We start from the raw sequence: 9,216 nt of genomic DNA, 5'->3' as shown, positions 1-9,216 counted from the left end.
TCATAGACCGACCACAACAAAAAAAAAAAAAAAAAAAAGAAATGGACCCGGAACACTTTACTCCAGGGAGCCCGGAGAATCCCGAACCCAAGATTTCCACCATAGCAGAAAATCTTCACCATCACCTGCACTGTGAACAACACATAATCCCTATCCATCACCAATCTCCGTCGTCAAGAACAAAATTATTCCGATCATTCGATAGACTAATTCAAATCTCGATGGTAGGCTTAGTCCTAGTCAACTTACCACAGCCAAGAGCAAGAGCAAGAGCCGTACGAACCAACACTACCAGAGCCAGGGTACATTCATATCGTACTCGAGGACTCCGTCAAGGAAACCATTACCTAACCATGAGCAATGCTTATTATGCAATGAGTGACCACCGCCAAGGCCTCATCTCATGATAAGACATGGGCTCCACTGCATGGGTTGGGCCCGCGGAGCCAGTCAGTGTTCGCGCTTCCGAAAGCGGATAAGCTGGGAAACCCGAAATGCCAAGAGATGCTAAGACCAACTACTGCAGGGACGGGGCCGGAATGGAAGGAACAGAAGAAAAAAGAGGGCCCCATCCGGATAGAGCGGCCACTTGGGTCATTCTGGTCGCACAGCACACTGACGCTATTGAGGCATACTGGCACAAAAGGAAACTTTGAGTATGTGAAATAGGAATTCTGTAGATGCTAACTAGAATCTATACTATGTAGAAAGTAAAAAAGAGTAATGAAAACGTCAATCCGTACACCCTGCATATATACACACATGGGGTCGTCATACTGCATCTGCTCATCAAAGGGCTGGGACGCGAGCCTGCGCGAGATGGTCAAGTATATCACGTTTCAAAAGTCAAAACGCCATCCACGAACATCGCAAAGCTAAACACGAGAATTATAATACATTAGAATGGGGAGTGGAGGGGATTCCAATCGGGAATCTAGTTGTGCTCATCCTTCTTCTGCTCCTGCTCGATGGGAGCAGGAAGCTCCGGATCTTCTGCGTCCAGGGCGTTCATCTCGTCCTCCTGGTCGTTCAGGTGGTGGTAAACCATCCAGAAGATGATACCGGCAATGAAGGAGGCGCAGGCCAGACCGACGAACATCCACATGATGGCAGGGTCGAACGCGGCGGGGGTCAGAGCCTCGGCAATAGCGGAACCGAACGCGTTGGTAAGCAGGTACATGGACTGCACGAACGACTTCATGGACGGAGGTGCCTTGGTGTAGGCGTACTCCAGACCGGACACCGAGGCGAAAATCTCAGAAACACCGATGAAGACGTAGGCAGGAGTCTGAATCGCAATGTGGACGTGGTTGCCAGTGGCTGCACCATCAACGATAGAAGCATCACAGAGGGGCTTGCCATAGCAAGGTCCTGCAGAGTAGATCAAGTGCTGGACAATGGCCGCGTACATCATAGCAAGGGAGGCGATGACGAATCCAACGGAGATACGGGTGATGGGGCGGAACTGGATGCGCATGCGGCGAAGCAGAGGGTAAACCAGAGTCTCCAAAACCGGGATGAAAACAATGACAGAGATGGGATCGAAGTTCTGCATCAAGTCGTTGGGGATACCGTGGCTCTCCATCTCACCGGCCTGGGTGACGAAGTTGCTGGAGAACTGGCCGTAGACAACCCAGTAGACGGGGTAGAAGGCGAACACACGGCAGGCGACCAGGGCACGCTTGAGCTCATCAATGAAGCGATCATCCCAGGGCAGGTTAGGGCGGTTGCCTCCATTGGTGGCTTGCCAGCTAGGCTTGGCTGCGTCCATGTTGCGGTTGACGATCATGATTCCCAGAGCCTTGAAGGCATCCGTGATGATGGAACCCTGAGGAGGACGGACGACGTAGAACTTGCGACCGAAGATAAGGACACCAGTACCGACGGCAAACATGCACAAGCAGAGCAAGTAGCCAGACCAGAAGCCGATGTACTTCTCCATGTAAGGCGTGGCGATCAGGGACAGGGAACCGATGTTGATGCAGGCGTAGAAGATCATGTAAATGCGCTGGATGGTCAAGGCGGGATCGATAATGACCCGCTCACCTTTGGGGGTCGTCTTGATTGCCATCTTCTTCCGCTTGTATTGGTCGGCAATCAGAGGAGCGACGTTACTCTTGATACCGCCGGTTCCCAGACCAATGATCAAGATAGAAACAATGAAGCCGCCAACACCCGCTCCATGGGAGAGAGCAGTGGGGATAGACGTGCAAACCAAGATAAGGAGACCGACCAGGTAGACGATACAGAAAACCACAATCGTCTTGTACTTGCCCAAATATTGATCGGCAACAATAGCACCAAGGATGGGAGTAACTAGGAACCGAGGTCAGCAAGAGGAATGAGACCGGACTGAACCAGAATGACTAACCATAACACCAGAACTGGAAGAAAGTGGTCAGACCAGTGGCACCACGTTGGCCCATGCCAAGGGCACCACGGCCCTGACTGCCATCGAGAGGGCGTTGGATGTAGTTCTGGAACATGCCGGACATTCCGTAGTAGGTGAAACGCTCGCAAAGCTCGACAACGGCAACGAGCCAAGCAGAGATGGGCAGATGTTCGGCGACATGACGGAGGGTTCGGACCTCTTCCTGGTTGGGTTCCTCACCATCAGGGGTGACGTCGAGAGCCTTCTCCGTCATGTAGGCCTTCTCGTTCGAGGTGACCTCGGTGATAGTGCCATGGCCCTGTTGGAACGGCCTGGAGCATGACATGTTAGTTTCGAGACGGTAGGGCAATGCTTGATGACTCAGCAGACGCTGCACTACATGGCAGGCGCACAGAGACACAAGACAAGAATAAGGAAGAAAAGGAGCACATACTGAGCGATATCAGCCTCGCGATCTCCGGAAGACATGGTGGCAGAGACCAGGCAAGGGAATTGATCCGACAGGAACGGTCGAAGTAGGGAAGATTTCCTCAGAAAAGAACACAGGAAGACCAGTGTTGAGGGAAACGGCCCTCACCTTATATCTCCCTCGACGGTCGACGATATAGGAACAGTAACCGAAGCGGACCCATCTTGTCCCCGAACCAATGGCCGCTAGATAGAGGAGGGACCCCATCGAAGGGTGGAAAGGAAGGCAAATGGCGACGGCCGAGGCAGGGGAGATGCCGATGTAACCCCAGGCTGAAAGCAAATTGTTGATATGACAAGCAGCACCAAGCATGACCTGAGACAAGTGGAAAAGACGTTGATTGGCTGGCTGAAGGGAGCCAGTCTGGAACGCCAAGAAGGTCGGGCCCTGCCGGTGAGTGCGGAATGTTTTTTTCTTTCCTCCATCGAAACAAATTTCCACTTTTCCCTCGTGGCGAAAACAGTTCCTCACGGTTTTTCCACCCCTCGCTTCCAGTCGTCCCCCTCGCCCACTCGAGATCATTGCCTGTTTGAGCTTTGTCTTGCATATCACCCATTTTTTTCATGGTTATGCGCCACCACCCCTGGCTGGCCTTTCGAATTGACAGAGAACCATAATGTCCGATGAACTGACTGACTGCATGGCCAGCTAGCTAGCCTAATCAGGTCCCGGGAATTCGTTTCGTACAGAAAAGTGATCCAATCTTTCGTGCCGTCGGTTGGACCACCGCAAGCGGAACATGTTAGGTAACATAAACACTTTTAGCTGTAGGCTAGCAGATAAGCATGGCGTGTCTTATTCGTGACTCAAACGGAGTTGGAAGGAAGCTCCGCCGTGTTTCTCAAAGGGCGCAGAGGGCGCGCGCGCTGGCTGTGGCCACTGGCCACCTATCGTGCGTTGAGAATCTTGTTCCCCCGCCTGTCCATGCGAGGATCAGCACTCAGCATGATTGCAACGTCGGGCTTCCCCGCGTGTGGTGTGCGAGCAAATGAGTCAATAGCTTGTGACCTATCATGAGTGCATCACAAATCAAATCAAGTCATTCGATAGGAGCCATGCAATCACCCTTCGGAGATATCCCTTGTGTTTCTGTAACAAGCAATGCTTGTCTCAGCCCACGGCTGGGCTTATTTCTGCTGCCTCCTCTGCCTTTTCGTCTTCCCCAGGCCGTAATCGGAGAGTTCGCAATGCCATTGAACCCATTCCGCGTAGATTAGGCGATGTTCTCGAAGGGCCCGGCGAGTGGAACAGAGTTATCGTCTCTGGGGGAGCCGACGGGGGAGCCGAGGCGTCGGCAAATCCCCAGCTTAGCTTTTCCTTAAGATATGGGGATGGAGTCGGAGAAACATTGCTCGTCTGATGAGTTCTGATCGGATCATTGCTGTACAGGGACTGGGCGTTGTTGACGACGATCGAAGGCTTCCTCATTGGGGTATGGTCCCATTCTGGTCGGCTCCAGCCGCCAGGGCAAAACCTGGAGAGAGACATCTGTCCATCATAAGACACTTTTCCTCCATGTCCTATTCGTCTGGTCCAGAGATATATGAGGTCAATGAGGTGTCACGGATGCTCTGGGGTGGTGAGGGGAAGAAATGCTGTTTGGAAAGCGTGCCTTGAGAGCGTGTACGTGGGGTGGGGTAGTGTCTGTTGAGATTAAGTACCTGTTCAAGGTCCGACTTCGCCCTCGGAAAGCCTTGAGCCACCAACTGGTTTGGTCATGGTCAACACACCCCCCTGGCCATGAATCTCACCGCTCGACTCATGACTTAAAACACTTGCTGACCTGGAGAGATAGCAGTTCATATATCAGAAGGCGCAAAGCCTCGAAGGGCGTGGTCGCCTCCCCTTGGTCCTCTCATTCGGCCGTTGGCGCGCTAGACTCCAAGGCAGAAAGGGCTCCGATCTTCCTCCGATGCCCTTATGGATGGCGTGCTAAGCACGACCGGGCCAATCAAGCCGACCCTTTTTATGACTCGCGACGGCGACATTCCGTGAGAGTGTTGCCAAGCAGAGAGTGACTCAATCAGCGACAAGCATTTAACGTGTATACCATAGGCGGAGGCCTCTTGGCTGGACTGGGCGGCGGCCGTGATCGGCTGGATTGCCCGAGCTGATGATCTGCACGGTTGCTATTCTGGAACCGTTCCCAGCTCAAGCCATTGCGCTGCACCTTCGCGAGTTACTCGAACGGGGATCACAGGCGACTGGGTTCGCAGGACGGTGTGGATCGGACTTCTTAGCCGGACTTAGGGGGTGTTCGTATGAGGGGATCAAACTCTGATAAGCACAGAGCAGGCAACCCTCAACCTGCCTTTTAAAACTCGAGGCATATGAACCTCAAGGTGCAGTGTCAGCTTTCATGTGCAGTGGAGAAAGGCTCCTTACCAAGCATTATCTGTGACCTTCCAAGCCTTTTAAAGTAGACGATCATATCTTGTCACGGATCCACAATTCCGCGCAGGGGTGGATAAACGGTCAACCGTCGGGCATTAATTCGCTCGGAATATGCGGAAGCGCTCATGTTTTTGACCCAGTGCGCGTTTTTATCAGAGAAAATTCAGGAAAAATAGGCAGCAGAGCTTCGGGATGACGAGGTGGATGGCTGTTCTCACTGTACGGCGTCGAGATCCGATCCGGAAGGCACCATCTCAGCTTGAAGTGACTATGGGCAGCGTGATGATTGTCCTCCTAGTCGACAACAACATGGTATTTCTAGCATGGCTGAGTTGGACTTTAGCCCAAGTAAGCCCGCCGCAGAAACTGATTGACAGCTATCTAGCTTCTTAGCTGTTGTCTATTGTCCACGAAGGAAACGATCCACTGTAATCCCACCATATGCCTCCATCCAATGACTGCAGTCTTGTTTCCCCTCTTTCTGCTTAGTTTGCCCATGACTGTCATACCAGAACTTGCCAAAGAGCACAGACTCAATATGGTATGTCATCGAGACCTTCGGTTCATGGTTTCATGAAGCATGAAGGGTGGTATAGATTCTTTGACAATTTCATCAATGATGATTCATACCGCAAAGAATAGCAAGGTACACCAGATATCCCAGAGCCCTTAACACTGGAAACCCCTTGGTTAAGAAGTCGATGGGCTGGAATTCCCACTCGTCCAAGAGAGCATATTTTCTAAGAAGATACTCGGTTTGCAGATTTACAGAAGGATGAAGGCTAGCATACCACAGACAATCACAAAAAGAAGGCTTTCATTAAGCACGAGAACCATATAAAAAGACCACATCTACGAACGCAATCACAGAGACGAAGTGTCCACCTTCATTATCCAAGCAAACACACATGCAGCATAAGCAATTGTCTCCCAACTAGCCACCCAAAAGCCAACCTTGAAAAGATATAGATATCAATCAAAGCAGATCAGCAAACAGATCCAACTTATGGAAACACCAAAGAACGATTCGAAGAGGCTTACTTACCAGCTCCAGATTGATCCTCCTCTCTTCTTCACAGCCCACAAAGCACACAGATATAACAACAGTCATATTTCAGCAGCTACTCGAACCCACCACCTCCAAAGCAGGAGAATGGCTTACTCATCCGTGTTTGGAGTCCTGTGTCCCAGGCCCAACCTAACCACCCGTCCATAGGCCCTCGAGAACTTGCGAGTGAAAGTCTGGAGGTACGGCAAGCTCAAAGTTTTTTCCAGTCAGCCAAAAACCTGCTTGCGCTGTCACGAACAAAGGCTAGATCCGGCACAATTTACGAATAGAAAATAAAACCATTAGCACTCGGGGACAATGTTCGAGGTCACGTACCTGTCTCGATCTGGACCAGACTATACTTGCCTTATTCTTTCTGGGTCTTGAAGGTGGGAGGTGGGAGGTGGGAGGGTCTATCATGTTCTGAGGAAGAGAGGAGAGGAGAACAAGGGAGGAAAGGTGAGAGAAGACGATAGGAAGAGAAGGGGTAGGAAGAAGGGTAGGCGAAGGGTGGAAAGGATAGAAAGAAGGATGAGAAGAGGAGCAGATGAGCAAAGGAAGGATGAGAAAAGGAAGGATGAGAAAAGGAAGGATGAGCAGAAGAAAGAGGAGAAGATAGAAGATGCTAAGAGAAAGGATGAGAAGGAGGAAATAATGGTGGTGGAGGAGAACGAGAAAGAAAGGGAAGAAGATAGATGGGTTGGCAGGGAGTTGAGTGAAGAAGGAAAGAAGCTGTGAGGGAAGACCGACGAGAAAGCTGCTTTATGAACCCGAGGTACTCGACAAGATGATGTTGAAAAGTAAAAGGCCCGGCTGATGAGTTACTACCTAATGGGGAAGCAACGCTCATGGCGCCTCATTCACTTCAAAATTTCCTAAACAGGAAGTCACTATCAAGGTCACTCCCTCCACGGCCATGGACCGCTACCCACCACCTACTCCAAGTTGTACTCGTTACCTGGTACCGTGCCCTACTTAACCTATGCGGTATACACAGGAAGAGGATGCCATCCGCATTGGATAAACACTGAGAATGAAAAGAACATTTGTATCCGATGCATACACTGCCAGGATTGGACTTATCTCAACAATGAAGCTAGAAGACAGCGACGTGACCATGCAGGCAACAATCAGACAGGCCAACTCAATGAAGCAGTTTGAATCATTTTCTTGTATTCTCCGATCCCAAAAGGGATAATCCCGAAAGGGACAACACTGAAATTTAACAGAATATGGTATAAACCTCGTCAGAAATACGTCTTGAAGGAAAGACCTGCAACCACCTGCAGATCATCACCCCACTGCGAAGTGCTGGCAAGCCGGTTTGGAATATGTCTCCTCCCACAGGCAGTGCCTTGTACTGATCCTTTCCCTTTCCTTACCGCGCATCATCACAGAGCCCTTTTCCATTAATCCATAGCAAACAAGCGAACCCCCCGCGTTATGATATCATAAAGCCAAAGCGACATAAGCTAGCAGGCGCTTCAGACAACAAACTTGGCCTTGGCTCTCGTGCTGCCGCTGTGCGCGCTGTCTGTGTGTCCGGAGAACTCAACGGCATCCGCCTCCTTGAGACGGAGAACCTCCTTGAAGCGGCGACCGATGGCCTCGAGGATGTCCTTGCCCTGGGCGGGCGTACGGGTGTTGTTCTTGTCGCCCGGAATGGCCTTTCCAACGGTCCGTGTCCACAGACCCACACGGTAGAAGCCCTTGCGCACGTTCACAACAACGCCCATAACCTCGCTGTCGCCATCGTTCTCGAGAGTCTCGCCAATAGCCGCCAACTGAGCGTGCAGCCACAAGTCGTCAATGGGCACGGAGCGCTTGTCCTTGAAGGAATATGACCACTTTCCACCGTGCTTGTTCTGGGGGTCCTCCCACTCCGGTCTGACGCCCTTCTTGAAAAGGTGGTAGTCTGCTTTGAGGCCCAGTTCGGAGGTCGGCGTGATGTTGTTCTAATAAAACCAGTTAGCCAGGAAGATCTCACTTGGGGCACACACAGCACGCGGCATAACGTACGTAGATTCCCCAGAACTCCTCAACAGAGTTGAAAGTCACAACCTCCTTCAAAAGGTCGTTCCAGTTATCGCCCTACAACCACAAATGGGTCAGATGAATGTTGAACGCATTCGATAAAGTCGATCGGTCCCTTACCTTGCCACTAGGGGGCTTGGTAAACCAAAGGGTCCACTCGTGCATCAAAGGATGCTTGACGTTGAAGTTTTCGGGGTCGTGGAATACTGTGACCGAGTCACCGTTCGTCTTTTCGGTCTGCTCGGCGGCAGCGACGGGGGCAGCATTCTCGTCGGCCACGGGTGCGTGGCCGTTCTCAGCGACGGCGGCCATTATGGTAGAGGGAGTATGAGGTGAGGTATAAGTCAAGGTGGATGAAGAGGGTTGAGCGGCGGGGTCGGGTTGATGAAGAGGCGAGGGGTCGTCGTCGGAGGGGAGAGAAAACTGCGGATGGCAAAATTTGTTGTTGTGATGAGAGGGCGTCAAAGGAAGGCGCAGCTCGAGGTAAGAGGTGTTTTCGGGGTAGGCAGGGAAGACGCGCAAGTGGTTGAATCAGAGTTGAGCGTCTGCTCCAGGCAGAATCACGGCGAATGTCGTGTTCGAGACTGTATGGGGAAGATGGCGGAAAATCACAGCATCAAGTTTTGATGGTTTGGAGATGCCGCAAGGTCGGGACCAGAGTGAAACTTTTCCCTTTTGGGCCACCCTCCCTTCCAGACCTCTAATAGGCTGCCGCCGCCTAACCCAGCCCTAATGAAGATGTCTGACAGAGAAGTGAGGTAGGTAAGAGTCAACTCTCCGCAAACCATAAAGAGGGGGTTTTATTTTACCATTCGGTCAGTCTAGGGCTTCGTAGTATTCTATTTTTCCTTCTTTGCGAGGCTTTAACCTCACTTCGTA

At 51.5% G+C, this 9,216-nt stretch overlaps 2 protein-coding genes across 2 annotated transcripts; both read right to left on the bottom strand.

Moving 5' to 3' along the window:
* Positions 1-735: 735 nt before the first annotated feature.
* Positions 736-3,177, bottom strand: BO82DRAFT_349970 (peptide MFS transporter). The gene is made up of 3 exons (XM_025634023.1): positions 2,826-3,177; positions 2,372-2,703; positions 736-2,316 (listed from the first exon to the last, which is right to left on the bottom strand). The coding sequence occupies exons 1-3, from the start codon at positions 2,858-2,860 to the stop codon at positions 935-937; spliced, it is 1,749 nt and encodes a 582-aa protein (XP_025497063.1). The 5' UTR covers positions 2,861-3,177; the 3' UTR covers positions 736-934.
* A 4,137-nt stretch (positions 3,178-7,314) lies between these two features.
* BO82DRAFT_349967 (eukaryotic translation initiation factor 4E) lies at positions 7,315-8,961 on the bottom strand. The gene is made up of 3 exons (XM_025634022.1): positions 8,458-8,961; positions 8,323-8,394; positions 7,315-8,258 (listed from the first exon to the last, which is right to left on the bottom strand). Exons 1-3 carry the CDS (start codon positions 8,647-8,649, stop codon positions 7,788-7,790), a joined length of 735 nt encoding a protein of 244 aa, XP_025497062.1. The 5' UTR covers positions 8,650-8,961; the 3' UTR covers positions 7,315-7,787.
* Between the last annotated feature and the right edge of the window lie 255 nt (positions 8,962-9,216).

The sequence above is a fragment of the Aspergillus uvarum genome (assembly GCF_003184745.1).
Source record: "Aspergillus uvarum CBS 121591 unplaced genomic scaffold BO82scaffold_2, whole genome shotgun sequence".
In the NCBI taxonomy this organism is placed as follows: Eukaryota; Fungi; Ascomycota; class Eurotiomycetes; order Eurotiales; family Aspergillaceae; genus Aspergillus; species Aspergillus uvarum.
Note: the sequence above shows the minus strand (reverse complement) of the source record. Positions and strands in the feature narration are given on the sequence as shown.